At 39.9% G+C, this 22,345-nt stretch overlaps 2 protein-coding genes across 3 annotated transcripts in view; both read right to left on the bottom strand.

Annotated features, from left to right (window-relative positions):
- Positions 1-16,311, bottom strand: part of KAT14 (lysine acetyltransferase 14) — a 41,259-nt gene extending 24,948 nt beyond the window's left edge. The window contains exons 1-6 of one of the 2 annotated variants that reach the window (XM_019710719.2): positions 16,053-16,311; positions 14,044-14,162; positions 9,173-9,294; positions 3,820-4,001; positions 1,964-2,383; positions 1,277-1,845 (exon numbers count right to left, since the gene is read on the bottom strand). In XM_019710719.2, the coding sequence (XP_019566278.1) occupies positions 1,277-1,845; positions 1,964-2,383; positions 3,820-4,001; positions 9,173-9,294; positions 14,044-14,162; positions 16,053-16,311 (1,671 nt within the window). The remainder of the gene's footprint in view (positions 1-1,276; positions 1,846-1,963; positions 2,384-3,819; positions 4,002-9,172; positions 9,295-14,043; positions 14,163-16,052) is intronic. The other variant, XM_019710721.2, reaches the window with a different exon arrangement.
- Positions 15,809-20,091, bottom strand: PET117 (PET117 cytochrome c oxidase chaperone). Its single transcript, XM_019710722.2, has 2 exons — positions 19,886-20,091; positions 15,809-16,782 (listed from the first exon to the last, which is right to left on the bottom strand). The coding sequence occupies exons 1-2, from the start codon at positions 19,979-19,981 to the stop codon at positions 16,633-16,635; spliced, it is 246 nt and encodes an 81-aa protein (XP_019566281.1). The 5' UTR covers positions 19,982-20,091; the 3' UTR covers positions 15,809-16,632.
- Positions 20,092-22,345: the final 2,254 nt, after the last annotated feature.

Here is a 22,345-nt window from a genome sequence, read left to right as displayed (position 1 = left end):
TCCTGGCCCCTCTTGCATGCCTCCTAAGATGCAGACAGGGAGGTTACTATTTCCCAGGAAAGGAAAGATGGAAAAATAGGAAAAAAAAGAAAATTAATGGGATCCATCTGGAGTCGGGGTCATCAGCAAACTATAGCCCATATGCCAAATCCAGCCTGGCTTAGTAAATAAAGTTCTATTGGAGCACAGCGAAGTCCATTCATTATGTCTTATCCGTGCTACTCTCACACTACAACAGTAGCATTGAATAGTTGCAACCTATAGTTGAGACCGTGTGGCCTGCAAAGAAGAAACTATTTACTATCTGACCCCTTACAGAAAAAGGTTGCTAACCCGTGGTCTTGAAGGTCCAATATCCAAATAATAGCAGTGCTCTAAAAAGACAGGCTAGAGAAAAACAGAAGATAGGAAATTAAAAAGACTATCTAGAACTCAAGGAGATTTTCAAATTGAAAGGGCCTACACACCAAATGCTGAGCACAATGATATGGTGCATCACTGACTGAATAATATCAGAACAATGGCAATCAGGACAAGAGCCCACTAGTTTCCAAAGAAAAACAAGATAAATGTGCAAAGAATCCAAATAGGCAATTCACAGAGAAACAACTAGGAAACATGAAAAGCGTTTAACCTCACCTGTAATCAAAGAAACGTAAATCAAAAACAAGATTTCACTTTATAGCCATCAGCTAAACTAGCTGAAGGCTGGTTAAGAGCAAGTGCTAGCAAAGATACAGGGAAACAAGACCTCTCATTCCTGCTGTGTTCTGGCAGTCTCAAGTGGAACTCATCATTCCTGGAGCGCACTTAGACTTGGGTTCCACTGAATAACCTCAAGCACCTCAGACACCACACTGATCCCGTGGCTGCTCTTCTCCATGCCGTCTCCTAACCACTCAGATGTTTACATGTCTTCAGATCCTGCTCAACACAGGGTCTGGTACATTACGTCCTCAACACAACTGTCAATCAAAGCTGTGATATAAACCATGTACAGCTACCCTCAGGGACTAAGAGACACAATGAAAATGCCTAGGTTCTGCCTTGAATGCCCAAAGGGGAAAAAAGCCAGATGTATTAAGGGGTATTCACATTGAACAATTTCAAAAAATAAAGTCCAGCAATTTTGGTATTTTTCTCTCTCGCTGTTTTCTTCTATCTCCCCAAATCAATCATGATTTTAAAAGCCATAGCACAACTATGTCCTCTCTGTGGTGCTGCCTGCCCCACTTCCACTCCTGCCCCCAGAGTGTGAGAGTGTGTGCTAACTCACCTGGTATCGGTCAAGGATTCTGAAGTCCTGACAGGTGGTTCTGTACGTGGCTTGGCCAACAGGAAGCTGGGAAACTACTCCTTCTTTGGCTCCATATATCCCATCAACTAACAGAAGAGCAGCATTAACAACTTGATCCAAGTCAAAAAGTGGTAATCCCCTATCCCTCTTTGCTTGTCTGACAATCAGTTTACGCTTCAGTCTCCGAGCTTCTGGTGTCATGGCAACAGCACTGGGACAAGCTTCTAGCCTCTTCAGGAGCAGCTTCTCCTCATAGATGCTCACAGGAGTATACTTGGCCCCTTTAGGTTTCCTGTCCTTCTCCAGCTGTGGCTTCCTCTTTTCTCGAGCCCTTGTTTGCAAAGATGTGTTAGAATCTGTGTCTTCGCTGTCAATGTCCATCCTGTCAGGTTTTTCCTCCTCACTCTCTACCTCCTGCTTTATCTGTTCAGGTGCTCTGACCTTCTTTCTGCCCCCGACCACTGTCCCAGAAGCTGCTGACCCAGCAGGGGGCGGAACGTACTCCATCCCTGGGTCTATGACTCCATCGCCTTCCATCTCATCATCATCTGTGCAGAGAATAAAACAGGAAAGAAGAAATGCAGAGCACACCACCCAGGTGAAAACATACACTTTTATATCATGTGCCATACATAAAATAAAAGACCCAAGAAAGGTAAGTCTTACCGTGAAACAAGGCTTGTGGTGGCATCACATCTGGAATCAGATCTGCTTCTGAAAGCAAGCTGGGGGTGGCTGAGTGAGAGGCGGGGGTCCCGGGGGCAGAGAAATCCAGAGATGGAGAAGGAGATGGGCTGGTCAAAGGAGTGCGATCAGAAGAGCTCAAGGATGAAAAGTCAATTACTTCTCCTTTTTCTAGAATCACGTCAGGCCTGCGGCCTCGGCTTATGAATTTTACAGGGGTCGAAGAAGTGCTCCTGTCAAGAAAGCCAGCTGCTTCCTTCTGGGCTCTTCTAATGTCTTTCGCTTCCTGAGTACGAGACCTTTTCTCTTTTAATTCCATGGCGGATTCCACAGGATTGCGACTTGCCCGTTTTCTAAGTCCCTCAACAGTAATGATGGGGTCTAACGTTGGTTTTGAAGCTGCTAGAAAAGAAATAAATATCTAAATTTTTAAAAAACCATTCAACTTTAGTGTCTCTTGCTAATTTATTATTGTGAATCTACTACCACGTTCAAAATAGAGAAATGTTCAATGAATGCCCTAAACTAGGACTTAGATAACTCTTAACAAGAAACAAGAAATTACAATACAAATTTAAGCAATTAGATACTATCTTTCATCTACTGGAATCAGTAAACATTAAAAGTTTGATAATGCTCAGCAAGCATATGGAGAAATGGACATCTTGATGCCTTTTTAGTAGGACATAAATTTTATTACAACTTTCTGGAGGTTAATTTGGCAACACTGATTAAAGTTTTGAATAAATATGCCTTTTGATACAGCAACCTGTTTCCAGGAATGTATCTTTCAAAAGCTGCACATATACACACCTGTACAATTATAATATTGTTTAAATAATAACAAAAGGTAGAAAAAACCAAAATGCCCATCAACAGGGGTTTAATAAATTATCATATAGCCATTTGATGGAATGCAATGAAACAAAAGAAAATAGGGTACATCTACATGTACTACTATGGAAGGATATTCAAGGTATATTGGTAAGCGGTGGTGGTGGGGGGTAGAGAACAAGTATTATAGTATGAGTCCATTTACGGTTGTTTTAAAAAGAAAATGCTTAAATGTGCAGAGACGATTTCTAAATGCATTCACAAGAGACAACAGCAGTTACTCTGGGGAGTGAAAATGAAAGCACAGGAGGGTGCAGAGGAGCCACTTCCAGACATTATACCCTTCGATCTTATTTTATTTTTTTCCCAATATTTTAAAAAATTTAAAAGCTCATTAAAACCTTTTTGGATTAAAAAATCAGATCAATATGTTGTTACCATTAAAGAGCTATTAATTTTTTTAAGTGTGAAAATGGCGTTATAATTAGACTACAAAAAAGAAAGAGTCCTTATCACTTAGAGATACATACTAAAATATTTAAGAATGCAATGTTGATGCCTAGGATTTGCTTCTAAATAATCCAAAGGTGGGGATGAATGGAGGTTGGGGGAAAGTACCCGGGGTCTACATAAAATGAGATTGCCAGCAGGTAAGTGCTGAAGTGAGGTGAAAGGTACATGGGGATTCATTATATTACTCTCTTCACATTTGCATATGTTTAAAATTTCCCATAATACAAAGTTTAGAAACAAAATCAGATTGAAAATAGAGAACATTTCAGCTATCAAAGGAAATTTATAAAGCTGGTGATCTGATTAGAAAATTATCAAATATTTTTTATATAATGTTTATTTACGGCATACAAAAAGTGTAGTAATAAAATTGCAAAGCAGAGTCGTTCGAGGCAGGTAAGCCGTGCCTGGTAAGCAGCATTGTCTCCTAAACTCACACATGCTCGGACTCGGTCACACTAGCACCTCTTGTACTGTTCTCACAACAGTACCTTTTGCTTTCAAAGTAGAGACAGACAACTTCTCTCCTTCAGGTTTCATTGTCGGGGGCTTGTTGTGAACAAGTTTCCACCATCCTGGTTCTCCGAATTCTTGAGCACCTGAACGGAAGTACATAGGACTTCCCACGCTGAGGCAACCTGCTACTGTGCTCCACCAGGTCGAAGTCTTTTTCCTGGAGAGTCCAAAAATTTAAAAATTATTGGCTTTTCAATTCTATCATTATAAAGAAAATACACTCTATGTATACTCTAGGACTCCTAGCCCATGATATGCTACGGAACCTCCAATCTTTGAAGGAACAGAGCATGAGAGTCAAGAGGGAGGCTCTGAAGTCTGTCTGGCTTCAAATCCTGGCTCTACCACCTTTTTAGCTGCCTCAGTCTCTTCACCTTTAAAATCAGAATCATAGAACTTACCTCTCAAGGTTGCTGTGGAGATTAAATGAAATAATTCAAACAAAGCTCATAAAACATATCTCATCACAATCATCATGATTACAGAGTTCTACAAGCTAATTTTAATTAACTTGAGTTGATTTTATATGTGAATTAAATATAGCTCTCAAGAAAGCAAACAGGAGACTGATTACCCATGGTAAATTGTTCATTTTACCCAAGGTGTCGGATGCATCTCAGTCTGCGCCCATTGGCCATCACCTAGTTGAGTGGGAATAAAACTATATAGTAAGTTCCACAAACAGAGTAGAACCTTGGGGGAATAACTAACAGGCAAAAAAGAAAAGTGATCATTTCAAAATAACTACACAAGAGTATATGTAACAAAATTTTTAAATGAGATGTAAAATGTCAATTGTTCAGTTTCCTGTTGAAAATTCTTTTAAAGACAACTGTCCCATTTCTACCTTGAAAGCATAAGTCAATTACCAGAAATCCTAAAAAAAGTCTTTAATAAGATGGTCTAACAGTTGGAAAATATTTCTAGGGAGGCAAAAGAAAAAGCATTCTTAGGAACAAAGATGTACTAGAAACCTGCCCTTCCCCCCCTCACCCCTCCCGCCCCCCAACCAAAAGGCACAGGCACTATCTGAGATGGGACAAATGACACATTAGCTTCCAGGAGCAACATTTTGGTCCAAGAGTACTTCTCGCTGACTCTTAATTTTTTCTAACCTTTCCAAGCCCCCTCCTCTTGCCCAAAGGATACGACCAAGGAGGAAGCCATTCCACTTGCTTTCTCATTCAGTGTGTGTGTTAGTCCAGCAAGTGGTATCCCACAAGTCCCCTAGGCTTTGTTCTCTTTGATCTTTTTTCTGTTCCTCAGATCCGATAATTCCCACTGTTCTAGCCTTAAGTTAAATGAATCTTTCTTCTGCCTGCTCAAATCTGCCTTTGAATCTCTCTGGTGAATTCTTCTTTGCAGTTATTGTAGTTTCCAGCTCCAGAATTTATTCTCGGTTTCTTTTTAGGTTTTCTCTTTATTAATATTTCTATTTTGTTCATACATCATTTTCTTGACTTTCTCTACATCTTCCTTTAGTTCTTTTACTATCTTTAAGACAGTTGTTTTAAAGTCTTTGTCTAGTAGATCCACTATTAGGTCTTTTTCAGGAACGGTATTTCTGTTGGTTAATTTTTTTTCCTTTGGATGGGCCATACTTTGCTATTTCTTTGTTGAAAATTGGACATTTGAATTTAATAATGTAGTAAGTCTGGAAATTAGATTCTCTTCCTTCTCTAGAGTTTATTGGTTTTAGTTTTTTGATCATTGAAAGCTGTCTCCTTGTGCCACAGATCAACCTGAGTTGTATAAACTTAAGGTCTCAGATCATTTTTGAGCCTGCACCTTCCCCTGAGCATGTGTGGTGACTTTGTAATTTCCCCTGTATATGTAGCTGCTTCTCAATGTTTCAGTCTTCATTGTCTGACTCCAAAAACGAGAACAAAGAAAAACATGAAGGGGGGAGTGGAAGATGCCAGACTGTTAAATCCCCTTAAAGTTGATTCAGCCAGAGGGGCCTGCAAAAATGGGGAAAATGCAACAAAAATGGCTGCCCACTTCTTTGTCTGCACCTCTGTGATCAGAAGCAGCAATCAGAACAGATCTTAACATTTGAAGGACAGGGTCTTTTTTGTCCACCCTGGTTCCCATAAGCTGTGTGCAAGCTGCTCTAAGAACATGCGCATTGCTACCTGACCCCAGGCTGAAAGGTGTGGGATGGGCAGAAGCTAAAGTGCTAAGAGTTGAAATTGACTGAAATTAACAGCAATTTACTGTCCAAACCTTCTGCTGGAAGTTGTAAGCCTTCAACAGACTCCAGAAATCCAAAGAACTTACATAAGGCACATTCTGCAACTGCAATTGTTATCCAGGTGGGGAGACAGATTTCTGGTGCCTATTCTCCCATCTTCCCAGAATCCTCATTATATAATTTTTGGAATTTTAAATACTATGAATGTGCTGTATCATAGTTCATCAAATATAGGATCTACTGACTTTAATATACATGATTTTAAGTATAAGAATACTTTCAAATTTTGACACAGCATCACAGGTAAGATATATCCAGGTGTCAGAGAAGTCAATATATGAAATATTGTGCATCTTAAAATCAAAGAAATATGGTAATATAAAAAAGTATTCCAATATGGTAATAAAGTGTTCTGGGCAGCTGGGTGGCTCACGTGGTTGGAGCGCCGTGCTCCTAATGCCGAGGTCGTCAGTTCGATTCCCACTTGGGCCAGCGAGCTGTGCCCCCTACAGCTAAGATTGAGAACAATGGCTCCACCTGGAGCTGGGCTGCCGGGAGCGGCTGGCGTAAGCTATCGTGTGCTGCCGTGAACGGGTGGCAGCTGGCATGAGTTGCCATGAGCTGCAGTGAGCAGCCAGCCAGTGGCCGGCGAGGACTGGCTCAGCTGGGTAGAGCACAATGCTCATAATATCAACATGGGTCAGTGAGCTGCGTCCACCACAACCAGACTGAGAACAGCGGCTTGACTCAGAGATGGGGGGGCGGAGGGAAGAGGAAAGCGGGGGGTGGGTGGGGGTGGAGGGATTAAAAAAATAAAGTATTCTTCTCTAATCAAAGTTATCCCTTCTGGAAGAATTCAAGGCTAGGCTTCTGAAAGCAAACTGAATGATCACATATACAATGGCAATTAAACTGTAGTAATTAATAATGCTTTGTATACTTTTTGTTTCTACAGGAGGTGCATAACGTTATTTAGGTTTGCCCTAACTAATCCTTTACACATTTAAACCTTAATAAAAAAATTAAAGGCATAAAGCAAAACCTGTAACTATCTGAAAAAAATGTATTCAAATTTAGAACTTCATTACACAGTATACTATTCTCTTAGCTTCTATGGCAAATGAGAAATGGTTATTATTGTTAAGAATTTAAAGTATGTTCTATGGGTAGCAGAATTAAAATCTTTAGTAGCTATGACAAAAGTTTGACTGTAAATGCTCTCGCAGTCTGCTTCTCTAGAGTGCAGGATTGATTCTGTCTACATTCACACATAGAAACATCTGAGTGTGCAGTGACCACATCAGGTGAGCGGTTTCGGGTGACTTTCCAATCACTGATGTTTAAAGCAGAGTTCCCAACGTGAAGGTTAGCACTAGGCTGGAAAATGAATGACAAGGAATTACAGAGTAATTTTTAATTCTCTTTCACTCCTTCTGGTTAGATCAAGGATAAAGTTTGTGGCTTGAAATTCTCACTAACACATGTAGCCTCCCTTTTTGATCAAGAAAGAGGGCCTCAGATTGCCTTTACAGTTCATGGGATCCAGCTACAACTTAATAGTGTTTTATTTTTAGTGCCTTTATCTTTATAGTTTCATTCTATTTATGGCAAATGATATGAGTTTTTCGCTTACCAAGGTGGTGTGAAGTTTCTTTTTAAAGTCAATGTATTTTTTTAAGTGCCTGATTTAAATAAGTAAATGATAATCCATGTGATACACTAATATGGCCAAAAGCACTAATTTAATGATTAAACTACATACATAACAGCTGGAGAGTAATTAATGTCTTTCAGTAGAAGTATTAAAAAGAGAAAAGCTTTAGCTGATCCCTCTCAGAACAGGCTCTAGAAATGAAGAAATGAAAACGAACAACTTCTATTAAAATAGGCAATATCCTCAAAAACAGGCAATTTAAATCTAATCTCTTCCAGAAGACAATCCATTTAACAGAACAGCACTGAAAGATCATGAAAACATTCCAAGATCTAATTTTATCAGTTTTTTTCCCTTTCTTGTCCCTTATAAATGGGGCATATTAAGTTCCACAAATAGTGCTAAATCATTAAACTAAAACAACAGATTTCCTTTCCTTAAGAAAAGGAACCAGTTACTCTGTCAATTCTTTTCTTAGTACCACCAAAACACTCAAGAACAAAAATAATTCCTTTTGTAAAAATGTACTGAATCTATTCTATTTTTTCCTCACAGCAAGCCTTTAGAAGGTTGCCCCTCCTTTCAAATGCCCTTCCTGATTTCTCAGCAACATTAGCAGAGCTGTGACTTTTTGTCTACACTCACCCAATATGCAAGATTTATGAATCTCACAGAGGACTTCAGATGGCAATTAACAATCAGAATCTCAAATAGAATTCACCAATGCAGTTGCAAACTGAGTAATCCCTAAATAGCAATAAAGATCTTATTAGATCCACATGGGCCTTTAATTAAAACATATGGTCTCAATGTCTGTGCGCTGGCATCCCTAAGTCTGATGGACCAAAGCAGCCACCAAGGAGGAGTGCACTCAGCAGCAAAATCAAAGCATTATCATGAAAAGAGGAATGAATGAATAAGCCATGTATATCAATGTACCTAGATTTTGCTAAGCACTGTAATACCCAAAAGTATAAAACAGTTTCTCCCTCCCAGTTAATAAAAACAAATACTAATAATATAAGGCTCTATTAATGAAAAGCAATTTAAATAAGTGCAGCAGATAACTGCCATTATTTTTCTTCTGATCTCCTACAAGGCACTGATTTTAAAAGGACATAATAATGCTATCTCCTCAAAATAAACAGTTACTCATCCACTTACTAAACAGCATCATTTAATCAAACTATCTTTTAACATTTTACAAAACTCTTCATGCTCAGGAGAAGCTAACAGCTTTTCTGGAAGATGAGTGAAGTATAGAAACCTTTAATAATATACATTTCCACTCTGATTTTTCATAAACAAGTTTTTAAACTTAAAACAAGTAACATTTTCTGGATTACAAAATTCTCTGTACTTGCCACAAGTAAATGCATGGTCTAATTCCCTAGAGGGCTGCATTAGGCTATCTCAAATCTTATATACTTTGCTCTTTACATCTTTGTTCAAGTATAAGATTTGTAAAAATCACGTTTACCTATTCCCTAGTAAAAAAGTCCAATGTTTCTCAATAAAAGCGCAGATATCCTCTTTCCACCTGAAATAACCTTGACGTCCACTTCCTTCCAGAGACAAGTTGTACATTGCCAACATGACAACCTGAAACACAAACGAAACAAGGGCTGGGAGAAAGGCATGATTAAGAGTGCTGATCTTTAGGGGGAAACATTTGTTGTTTTATGTTCCGGGTATAAAGCAGGGGAATGGAGGGGAAAAAGGAAGGATAGTATCTTGGAATACTCTCAGAATAGAATTTTACTTTCCTTTTTGCTCTCCGAACAATATCACTAGTGCAATTAATTATATGCAGTTGTTTTTTACATGTTACATGTGCAGGGCTGATGTGTGGTTGAACTGATTATAATAACCACTGTCCTAAGTAAAATACCCCCATCCATCCTACGCAACGCAGCATTAAATAGTGTTAAACATTGCCCATCAGGAGGCCTCCAGGTGCCTACTCCAGCCAGCATCTTCTGACTGACAGTGCTAACCTTTATTAAATATTTTGAAAATCGCCCCTGTATATATATTTTTCTAAGCTCTTTAGAGGGCAGAAATAAATGACTCTCAGAATTGCAGAACTGAAAATTATGTGAGACATCACCTACTCGGCATTTAAACATTTTCAGCTGTGGAAACCATTCTTTATATGAAAGCAGCAGGCAGGGCTGCTCAGCCCATTCTCAGATGGCTCCAACACACTCCCCAGAGCTCCATGTGAAAATTCCTCATCTAGTCCAACCTGGTTATTTTATAGGTAACAGAATCATGGCCCCGAATGGGGAAGTATTTTCCAGAAATATAAATAACACATGCTCATTGTAGAAGACTTCAATAATAGAGAAAAGAGCAAAGAAGGATGTAAAAATCACTTTAATCCACCATTAAGAAATAATCACTTTTAACATTTTCAGTGTCCTTTCACACATTTCTCTTTGCATCTATATGTAATTTTGTAATTATGTAATTTTATGTAATACAAGCTATTCAAAACCATGTTTTCAACCTAATAAAAATAATGATTAATTTTGGGTCATTGAAATTGAAAGGGTGACAGAGAACCTAAGAAAAGAATCCTTAAATAATTATTTCCATAAGGAGTATCTTGAAGCTGTAGAAAATCTAGTAAAGAGCAATTCATGCCTCTGACATTTGGGTCCACAGCACTAATTCTCCAATGGTCCCATGGGAAGACCTATGACTCAAGTAATTCTGATGCTTCCACTAATTGAGTTTCAATTTCCCCCATCCTAAAACTTGTAAAACTTGCTAATGGTCTAATAATTAACCCGTGAATAGATTTTTCAAATTCTTCCACTTATTTTTGCATTAGGTCTACATCAGTCAACAAGTATCTTCCTTTAAAGTTATTGTTCATGGGGGAGTTATTGTTTAATGGGTATGTAGTTTCAGTCTGGGAAAGTAAGAAAGTACTGGAAATGGATGGTGGCGTGGCGATGGTTGCCAAACAATGTGACTATATTTCACGTCACTGAATTGTATGTTTAAAAATGGTTAAAATGGTAAACTTTTATGTTGTGTATATATTACCACAATTTTAAAAAGTTATTGTTCAAGAAATACTTTAAGGAAAGAATGAACTTCTGCCCACTCTCAGACTCCTCGAGTACCTCAGAAACATGTATTCAGTTAATCTCAGTGGTGGATATATAAGTGTCAATTTATTTCTGGTACTTTTTATGAATTTATGTTTGAAACATTTCATGACTTTAAAAGTTAAAATCCACATATTTACTTGAACATAACTTTACCTATTATCACAATACTTACTGAGGAAACTACAAACTCAATACATAAATCCTCTCCTAGAATTTGTAATCTAAAAGAATGAATTCCAGTTTAGTTTTCTGCTCTCACACTATCAGACCAAGCTCATCAGTAACAGGCCAGCCTTGTGAACCAGTGTATCCCTAGGGCCTACCTCAGGGCTGGCACAGTGACAGTAGGCACTTCACAAGTATCTACTGAAGAGTTATCATGGTATCTTTCTTTACTTGCAAACTAAGAATGATTGTCCAGGACAAGAATGTAAAATATACACTATCCTAACCACATGATAAAAGTTTCTCTTGCATTTCATTCTCTTTCAGCTCTTCCATGAGAGACTGGGTTTTTTAAGATGGAACTAGAAACAGTGGTCAGTAGTTTGCCAAGAACCAGATATGTCTGATCTAAGTTATCACTTCAACATACCAGTATTATCTACCACCAATGTGTCTTTTGGAAGTAAAAAATAACTTTCAGGGGCAGCTGGATGGCTCAGTTGATTAGAGCGCCAGGTCTTAACAACAGGGTTGCCAGTTCAATTCCCACATGGGCCAGTGAGCTACGCCCTCCACAACTAGATGGAAGACAATGAGCTCCCACTGAGCTGCCGGTGGGGCATCTGGATGGCTCATTTGGCTAGAGCGCAAGCTCTTAACAAGGCTGCTGCTTCAATTCCTGCATGGAATGGTGGGCTGCGCAGCTTGCAACTAAGATTGAAAATGGCGACTGGACTTGGAGCTGAGCTGCGCCCTCCACAACTAGACTGAAGGACAACAACTTGACTAGGAGCTGATGCATCCTGGTAAAACACACTCTTCCCCAGTATTCCTCAATTTAAAAAAAAAAAAATTTTTTTTTAAAGATACTTTTATCAAGTGATGTTAGTCTAATTAAATGTGCAACTTGAACCAATATTATATATTCTGAGCAATACAATCAAAAGCCAGTTTTTCTTTTAAAAAGAACCTCCACAGAAAACTCAAGTTCCTTTTTTTTTTTTTTTTAATTGAGGAAGGGGAACAGGACTTTATTGAGGAACAGTGTGTATTTTTCCAGGATTCTTTCCAAGTTGTTGTCCTTTCAATCTTAGTTGTGGAGGGTGTTGTTCAGCTTCAAGTTATTGTCCTTTCAGTCTTAGTTGTGGAGGGCGCAGATCAGCTCCAAGTCCAGTTGCTGTTGCTAGTTGTAGGGGTCACAGCCCACCATCCCTTGCGGGAGTCGAACCAGCAACCTTGTGGTTGAGAGGATGCGCTCCAACCAACTGAGCCATGGAGGAGCTCAGTGGCAGCTCTGCCCAAGGTGCCGTGCTCAATCATTAGTTGCAGGGGGCGCTGCCCACCATCCCTTGCAGGAAATCGAACTGGCAACCTTGTGGTTGAGAGCCCACTGGACCATGTGGGAATCGAACCGGCAGCCTTCAGTTAGGAGCACGGAGCTCCAACCGCCTGAGCCACCCGGCCGGCCCCAAAACTCATATTCTTGAAAATAACTAATTATATATATTTGTCCCTCTTCTGTTTTGTAACTTTTGAGAAGCTACTTGTAGGCCAAACGCAAATCTGCCTAAGTGTGCACACATCAGAATAATCTATTAATATTAATCTGACCTTGTCTACATGCAGCCCCCATGTACACTTTGAGAAAAATACCACAATTACAATATTCATAAGACTATATCCTCAATACAAACTTCCCTTCATTTTCTACTTCTATTTTTTTCAGACAAGTCAAAAAGTCTCCCTCCATTAACCACCGACAGATTTCATTAGATGTCCTAATAAAGGACTGATAATTAAAATAAATCTAAGGCTGCTAAAGCAACTACAACTTACAGGAACACTTTAAGTGACTTACATGGTATAATCTACAATCTCTTTCTTATTACCCTGCTTATTGCCTTCACAGCAAAAAAGTGCTGTGGGTAATTATTTATTTGTCTGCTTATTATCTAAAATAAATGCCCAGAACATTAGCTGGTTGGGGCAGGAGTCTTAGCTGTCTCGTTCATCACAGTAGTCTCTGAGCCTAAAACAGTGTATGGTTCATCATAGACACTCAATATTTGCTGAATGAATAAAACATAAAATTGGGTATGTATAACTCATTCCTTTTTAGAACTTAAAGACTATATACATTGTGCCTACTATAGACAATATAAAAACAAAAATCAATAAAATACAACCAAAGAGTGTAAAAAGCTATTATATAGGCTATATGGTTGGATTAAGGTGTTAGTATTGAAGATGGTTAAAAGCAGACATAAGTGTTCATCAAACAAAAAATATTCAAATATGTGAGTTCAAATGAAGAAAAGCTAGATTATGTTGGTTCTGCAATCAGCCACATTATGTCTTCCAAATCTATTTCTAATGTGGCGATCTTCACATTTTTAAAAAGTTTTTTTATTCCAAAAATAGCTGCCAGAAAAATGTAAATCTCATTCTCAATTAAAATCTGAGTTTGGCCTAGAGAACATTATGTTAAGTGAAATAAGTAAGAAAGAGAAAGACAAATACCATATGATCTCACTTATATGCGGAATCTAAAGAAAAGAATAAGTGAATGAACTAATCAGAAACAGTTTTGGAAACATGGAGGAAAAACAGAGGGTTGCTAGAGGGGCGGGGGGATGGGGATAAGGGGAAGGTGAGAGGTTTTGGGAACGTACAGAGGGATAGTGGATGGGGGGAGGGGGGTTCACACAGTGTGAGGGATATAAATGATAAACGTCTAAGTTTTGCTTTGTCTTGTGCACCTGAAACTAATTAAAAAAAAAAATTAATTAATTAAAAAAAAATCTGAGTTTGGCATTATTATATGTAAATGAAATTGTGTGTATGAAGTTTTCAAGAATCTCAAACCCAATTCACTAAGTTAGCAGCGAGTACCAAGAACTCCTTTCAGTACATATTCTGTATATAATTTTCATTGGGAAATAAAAAGTGACCCTCAAGACAACTCAAAAGCTCATAATTTAAGTTCCTCTTTCTCTAGATATTCCAATAAATTCCTTGGGTGACCAACCTTATGAATTCTACAGAAGAGCTTTTTACTCACTTGTTGCCATGTTAGTTTCAGCCTTTCACACTGCTCCTTACCATCTTCTGAGCAATCGGAACAAGTAAACCTAAAAAAATTATCACCCTTAAGGTAACTGAGCTGTTCCCTCAGCTGACCTAGGAGGAAAAAAAAAAAGGCATATTATAAGTTTATCTAGAGCACTGGTAACCCAAAGGTTTACAAATTTTCCAAGTTTCCCATGCTGTTTTTCCTGTTTTTAGCCAGCCCGTAGCAGGAAGGGGGCAGGGAAGGGAGCAGAGAAGAAAGATTTTTATTCTTCCAACATCTAGTGTATGCCCACCAAGATCAGTGATTCCCTAACTTCTAGGAGCAAGATACTGGGAAAAGCATGTATTATTGCTCCCACTGGATTTTCCAGCTGTTAACATTCTTGACTCCTATAGGTCTCTTCACACATCCTTTCAAAAAATATCTGAGCTCCCACTGTCAGGCACTGGGCTAGAAACTGGGCATACAACACCCAGAACAGCCATACTGCCTGCTCTGGGTAGTTTACAAATGCTGTAAGGGAGACAAGGACACATGTAATCACAACGGCACAGTGGCTCTCCATCCTCACTGCGCACCGGAATCACCCAGGGAGTTGTTTTCTGTTTTTAATATGCCTCAGCCTACCCCACATGAAATGAATCAAGCTGAGGTGGGACCTGGGTTTCTGCATTTTAAAGTTCCCCAGGTGACGCTGATGTTGTGGAAGGTACAAAACCATTGCGGTGAAACATGATGTGTGGCAAGGGCAATGTTAAGGCACATAAAAGGGGTGCCCAACCCATATTAGGAAGATAGGAGAGCTAGAAAAAGTGGGTTCTACAGGATGCCTAGAATTGGCCAGGGGGAGAGAGAGGCACTTGCGTATATGGGTTGGGGTACAGTGGGGGTGGGAGTGACATGGAGGCTATAGAGATGCATAGTCCAGAGAGGAAATTAACATGTGCTAAGTCTAGGGATAAAAAGGCTTGTCTGTGAATTAAGAGCTCACCCTAACTGCAAAGTTCTATTTAACAGAGGCTAAAGTTAGCAGGTTTCCAATCATAAAGATCAGTTTAAAATATACCCTGTAAGGACAAAGGGAAAGCCACTGACATTTTCAGGCAGGACCCTGAATTAATAAGCAGAAAGAGACAACTCAAAAGCAAAAACTACCTAATATGTAATAAATTCTAGGTTTGTTTTCTGTGAAAAAGTTATCTATTAGTAGTAACTATTAATATGACTAGTTGAATCTTAACAAAACCATTTCCACATGCCAGAAAATGACCCACTTCACAATTATGTACATATAAATATTTCTCTGACCTAGTTAGAAATTCTATTACACAAAGAAAGTCTCTAATATATACGTCTCTACTGGTATCTGCCTAATGGAAAAATCCTGTTTTGGTAAGACTTATGATGACTGACAAAGCATACCCTTCCTTGAGAACCAGGAAGCTAGCAATTGAAATAACTGAGTTGAAAGACTGAAGTTATCAGGGAAGCATGTGTGTATATATCTCTTGCCAGCAGATCAGAGACCAACAAGTAGAAAACAAAAATGGTTCTAGAAGCGCACAAAACACTTCTAATCTGCTAATTCTGACCTTACTTCAGCATACAATAGCAGTTTTCCATGCAGTTAAATATTAAGAGTAATTTTTATGAACACGAACTTTAATTCTACACTGGGCCTAGAAATTTGGCCCCAAATTCTTAACATGATCTTGTTACAAAACTCTGGGTAATTCTTTAAGTAACACAGGACTTCCAATTTTCTAATTTTTATTGGGTTGCCATCAAGAATGTTCAAATTTAACAATGTGATAGAGGTTGATAGTAATTTTTATTGGTACAAATGTGTCTGTTTTATATAAATTTGTAGTTAATCAACTAAACTAAAAATAAATAATTATCTTTTTATTTAGGTCTAGTTTACATTCATGTGTCTTTCAGTTAGGAAAAAAACCACATAGGACTTGACAAATGAAAGGAATTGAGAAGCTCCTTACTAGCAGGTATCCACTTTTGGCACTTGTCACAGAAGTAGGACAGCTGCTCCTCCATCCAGGACACATCTCCCTCATCACTGTTAAGGGAATCCCCACTCTGATCATGAGATAGGTCCACTGATGCCTGGTCCTCGGATTCAACAAGCAGCAGAGTTTCCCCCTCCACTTCACCCTCCTCCAGTCCTTCTGAGGTAGATGTTCTTGTGGCTTCATCATCGTGGCGACTTATCAAACTACCCAAGTGGATGTTACTATCCATCCCTTCTTTCTCACAGGGTCAGAAGTGCTTTTTGTAACAATCCTAAACTCTGGACACCAAGCTTAAAGCAGCTTCTATCAGGATTACACAAACAGAAAGAGACTCTTCAGAAGTGTCAGCCCATTTCTCTATTCAGATACAAAGAACTTTTAAAGTAATAATTTAGAATATATGGCCCATTGTCCTTTTACTTGATCGAGTTTAAAAGGACAGTGACAAAAACAAGTTGAAGATCTCACTAAGCTATTCTCCATCAACATATTCACACGCATATACACTCAACATTATCTGTCCCATCAATATTCCACATTTCACTTCAAGTCAATGTTTTTTGAGATCCTTTGCCAATAACGTCTTCTCTCTTTCTGCTTCAAGTTGTTCAGTCAAAATAATCTGTTCTCCCAAAAGACGAATGTTTTCTTTTTTCCGATTTTGCCTCTCAATGTCTCTGATCACTCCGTCACGAAGCCTCTAAAAGGGTAAGAAACAGATTTCAGTAACACCCTGAACAGGTGGTTCCCATCCGTGTGCCATTCAAATCCAAATAACAGTGTTACCAAAATACACTTAAAACTTTCAGATTCTAAATACCCAATTACTATTTTAACTTTCCGTACAAATGGAAAATGTAATAAAGAAACCATCAAATTAATTTGGTAGTGTCATCATTTAAATGACTACTTATCATATTTTAAGAAATTCATAAACATTTAGTATAGAAAACTTGATTGAAAATAACAACTAAAAAAGAAAAAACTACTACTATGTTGAATTTTACAAGGAGTTTGGTATGATTCTTTAAAAGTTTAAGGAGTTACTACAGTAAGCCTGTGAGCTACTTTTCTGTTAGCAATTATCCTAGCTGAATAAACATCAAAGAAAAAAAGATTACTAAAATTTGAACAAGCTGTAAGGTGCATGCAAGAAAGTAAAGAACCCAGCTTCTTCTCGTATATAAAAAGTAAAAATTATACAGAATTACTAATCAATCACATAAAGGGAGAGAAGGGAAAAAAAAAAAAAGTGCCACTACCAGAGGAAAAACTAAAGGCCCATCAATGGTAGTTACTTTGATAAGCACTAAGGACAGGTAGAAAACTCCAAAACATGGACCTGACACCTAAAATGAGACTTTAAAGCATTAATCCAGTCATTACTAATAACTAACATTTTATAGTGTACAGGTCACAAAATGCTCTAATAAGCTTTTAACAGTAGCCTTGTGTGGTAGAATTAATGGGGCTAGGGCCCAGGGCCTGGATGTGTTTTTTAAATTATTATGTCTATCTAAAAGTAACCAAGTACCTACTTGCTAGGCCTCCTCCAGGCCTAGAGCTTCATTCTCTATGACAGGGAAGTAGAGAAATTTAAGTCCTGGGACCGATAACTCAACTGACAGCCAACTTTCTTGATACCTACATCCTTGGCAAGAAATGGAGGTGCTCCTCCATTCCTCCCTCCCCAGTTCTTCCTGTCCTGTGCTCCTGACACCATGACATAGCTACATATCCACCCCACCCATCAAACCCCACATTGGCCACTGGAATCATTCCACACCTACCTCTGAGATTCTACCCGGCCTTTTCAGAGACTTTAGTACATGCTTAGGATCTTGTTCTCCATCCATTATTTGCTATCTTTCTCCAAGTTTCAATGTCTACGCTGATTGCCTCCCGCATCCTTCTTGTGACTTCCATTACTAACCTTACTAACCACTAAGACCTCTTCACTATTCCAATTCTAACTCTGACTCCGCATGTAAGTACCACTTGTTTTGCTGAGTTCCTATGAGGATTAAAGATGATGTTCTTGAAGTGCTTAGTACAGTGCCTGGTATGCAGTTAACAGTCAAGAAACAATAACAATAGTTATTATTTTATTTCTTGCTTCCTTGAAACTTCTGACACATCCACTATGTCAATCATTTAACCAACTCTTTCCCACTGCCAGAAATTAAGCCCAAAATAAATGACGGCATATAAGATAAACACAGGTTATGCTAATCAATCTGTTCTTCATCTCTAACTTCCAGATATCTAAATCTTCCTGTTCTTTCATTCTCTAACTGTGGTTCTCAACCCTGGCTGCATGTTAGAATTCCATGGCTTGCTTTTGAAACACCTAAGATGGATTCCCATCCCCAAGAGATTCTGATCTAAAAGGTGTGTAGTAGGGCCCAGCCTCAGTTGCATTGTAAAAACTTCCCAGGAACATCAGATGTGTAGCTAGGGTTCAGAACCAAACTCTAACCCAGCCATACCAGACACTCTGAAAATCCCTGGTCACGGACCTCCGAGCTACATCTAACATACCATCCTCTACTCCATCTCAAATTTTCTTAGGATCACCATCTTTTCCTTCTTAGAAGAGGAAGACTCCTGCCTCTATTCCAAAAGCTAACCAGTTAGAACCCATACTTTAATCCCAAATCTCTTTCATGCCCTATCATTATTAGCCATCCTGTGCCTTCCTCCCTAACGTTCCTGTATCATCACAGGCTTCCTCTCCTCTGATTTCCGTGGACTGTGAATACCAAGGTCAACGACCAGTCATCGCTTCATCTCTGTCTATTGAAGACACAGCAGAGTCCAATGCAAGAAATGAGTTTAACGTTGATTCATCCAGTTCATTACTTTCACCCTAGGCAAACTTGGCTCAACCAACAACTGCGCCAAGGTATTCTCTAAGAGTTCACCAATGACCTAGTTCCCGTTCTCACACACAACAATCTGCACTGTTTTGAATCATTTATAGTCTCAGGAGCGCTGTGCTTCCTTATCTTTGTTTCCTCAAAGTGCCTAGTATGGTGCCTGGCACACAGTGATCAGTCATTAAACGTTTGCCAACTTGAGTAAGAAAATATGAACTGAAAGACACAGAATGGATGGTCAGTCCACTGATCAGTAAGTCACGGATATTTCCATAAATAAAAGTACCAAAAAAACAAAAGTTGGAGGCTAGTATCGCTGTCGTTCCCAGAATAGTTTCCATAGCAAATAGCTCCTTAAAAAACAAAAATACAAGCATCTCACCAAATTACCTTTGCCAAAGGCACGAAGGCGGGTGCAAGAATGCCTTCTTCATCATGGGATAAAATGTTACTAGCATTTAAACAAAGTAGGACCCAGTCTTGGGCCTGGGGAGCGAAGAGAGGCCGGTAACTTGCTGAATGCACCCCAAGGAAGCCGGTTCCCCTCTTCTACTTTCTAGCGGCCCGAGTGAGAGGCTGAAAGGTTCTATCACTGCAGGCTGTCTGTGACTTGAAAACGGAACCGTTGACCACCCCACCGGCGTGCGTTCGCGGAAGCCAGGCAACTTCAGCGCGGAGGGCCGGGCTCCCAGGCGCGGGCCAGGACGGATTGGCCTGGGTCTCGAGGGCGCACGCGGCCGCTGGGGCTGCAGAACCCAGGGCCGAGCCGGCGGCCGCCGGGCTGCAATAGCTAAAGCGTGGAGGCGCCCGGCCGCGCCGCCACTGAGAGGACAGAGGACCAGGAGACGAGAACCATGCGGACACCGGAGAGGCCAAGGCCGCCGCCACTGGGCCCCCCGGAAGAGATGGTCACGTGACACCGACCTGCTGATCCTGCCGCTGCTTCAGATGCACGCCGGCCACGGTGGCCACCGTCAGCACCACCGAGAGGCCCAGGACTACCTTCGAGGTCCTCGACATCCCCGCGCGGGCCACCGCGGTCAGCCCCTCCTACTAGCGCGAGGCCCCAAGGCAACAGCTTAACGCGCGTCGCTGCCTGTGCAAGCCAGGCCCGACAGCTCGAGCGCAGAGCCTCAGTCTTCGCGAGTGACGCCAGCTGCTGCCAGGCCCGAGCAATCGAGAGCCGAGCACCGAGCGAGGCCCAAGACTAGAGGGATCCACTCCCCACCCTGCGGGCGGCGGGGTTAAAATCCTCCCAATTCAAATTCTAAAGAGCCCTGGCCCAAAAGTGGCCACTGCACCTTGCTGGGGTGTGTGTGTGGGGGGAAGGATGTTTGAGCCACCTCATTTTATCCCTCTCCCTCAGCGACTGGGGCCATCCTGGGGTGGAAGTGCTGGTGTAGAGGGATTCCTAGTGGGGTCCCTTGCTGACTCAGATGCTTTGCTCAATACCAGCTTCACCAAACACAGCCCCCATTGTACTTTTGACGGAGGAGGTGCCACCAGGAGATGGAGTTTTGCTAGTTAAATGTAGACGCGGTCACCTGCTTTTACCTTGACGCTGTGGGGTGTTGCTCAATGTCAGATTTTTCTTAAAATCAAAAAGCCATATAGCTAAAGAGCATTCTAACTGGGCAGCCACACCTCCCTGCCACCTGATATGAGGAGAACTGATTACCCTGTTGCCCATGTAATCAATCCTTAAGAGGTCACTTTTACACCCACATCACTAGGAACATAAATGATAGGATGAAGGAGTGATTCGAGAATAGTGGAAGGTACTGTCCAAGGCACAGAAAGGCGTTTGGCTTTTTAATGAAGAGGTATTATCAAGTTACTCTTTCCCATTGGAATTCGCAGAGAACAGACTTCCTGTGGAAACAGCTCTGGAAGATAATTGATTTGGGCTCAGTTTTGGTTAGCCTCTCCCAAGGGCTTCTTCCACGTTCATCTCTGTTAGTGCTGTGCTATTCCAGGCTCTGTTATGCGAACATAAATGGCATGATGTGATATTGCTCTTAAGAAATTTAACATAATAAAAATTTAAATAATTAAAAATATTTAATACCTTTTTCAAATGTCATTTTGTCCACAGCATTTTTATTAGCAGGAGAAATGCACCATTGACTTGGAAAACGGGATTCCTGCTATAACATACCTTGGAGTTAGAAGCTGTTTATTCAGGGTATATTTGCATATTTCTCTAAAGAAAAAGAAACAAACATATTATGCTGCTTTTTACTTGTAGTAAACTCCAGATATTTTTTTCCCTCCAAGTCAGTGGGCCTTCAATAGAGCTACATGTCCTTAAAATGTACCCCAGAGAGTTAGGTGGTCTTTCATTCTATCATGACTAATTTTTTAACTTGTCTTCTTGAAATGTTTTGTTATTTCACTTAAAAAAAATCCTTTGTGTTAGCCATGTCAACTTAAAACATGAGTTATCTGTTTAAATATTTATAAACCCAAGCAGGATGTTTTGTGTGATTATTGTCTTATAAATTACTGGGTTGTGAGAGAATGACTGCATACCATCAAACATTGAAACCAACTTTTTTCCCATTAAAATAATTTTCATCTAGTTTATGTATATTTTTAAGTGTGTGCAGTGTTTAAACAAAAGCAGTTTTCTGGGATAACTTGAAGAGTTTCTACTAATGAATACATTTTCAAAAAGGAAAGTCCAGACTTGTTGATTTTCTCTTCTTTTTCAACAAAATTTGAATGTGCTAGGAGCAGTGGATTCAGGGTATCCCTATCCCCAATCCTATCCCTCAAGCAGATCAATGCTTGGAAGGAAGACAGACTGGTGTATCAAATCACAATAAAAAAGACAGTTGACAAGTAGCAACTGTTATGGAAAGCATGTTTGTGTCCCCTCCCCCATTATTATGTTGAAATTATAAACCCATTGGCATGGTATTAGAAGGTAGGCCCTTTGGTACAGTAAGTAAGTTTAAATGAAATTATGAGGGTAGTGTCACCATTATGGGAATAGTGTTCTTATAAGAGAAAGAGACTAGAGCTCCTCTCTCTACCATGTGAGGACAAGGCAAAAAGGTGGCCATCTGCAAACCACGAAGAGGGCCTTCACTAGAACCTGACCATGCTGGCACTCTGCTCTCAGCCTTTCTAACCTCCAAAACTGTGAGAAATAAGTTTCTGTTGTTTAATCCACCCAGTCAAGGGTATTTTTGTATAGCAGTCACAGCTAAGACAGCAATGAACTGTTTGTTCCCCAAAGTTAAATGTGAGTGTGGATCTACTACTCTAAAGTCAGTATCACCCAACACAGGAGAAGATTCAAGACCCAGCGCTCTGTCAAAACCTTCCAGCAACTTTCCTTCAGGAACCAGGTGCTGGCTGGTATTGAATTCCTCACTC

This window comes from Rhinolophus sinicus, linkage group LG13 (assembly GCF_036562045.2).
Source record: "Rhinolophus sinicus isolate RSC01 linkage group LG13, ASM3656204v1, whole genome shotgun sequence".
In the NCBI taxonomy this organism is placed as follows: Eukaryota; Metazoa; Chordata; class Mammalia; order Chiroptera; family Rhinolophidae; genus Rhinolophus; species Rhinolophus sinicus.
The sequence above is the reverse complement of the archived record's forward strand: the minus strand, read 5'-3'. Positions and strand labels throughout refer to the sequence as shown.

Excerpts from the sequence above, each read along its gene's own strand:
- PET117 (XM_019710722.2), bottom strand. The coding sequence starts at position 19,981 with ATGTCGAGGACCTCGAAGGTAGTCCTGGGCCTCTCGGTGGTGCTGACG. Across the intron at positions 16,783-19,885 it reads AGCAGCGGCAGGATCAGCAG|AGGCTTCGTGACGGAGTGAT; the intron begins GTCGGTGTCACG and ends TTACCCTTTTAG.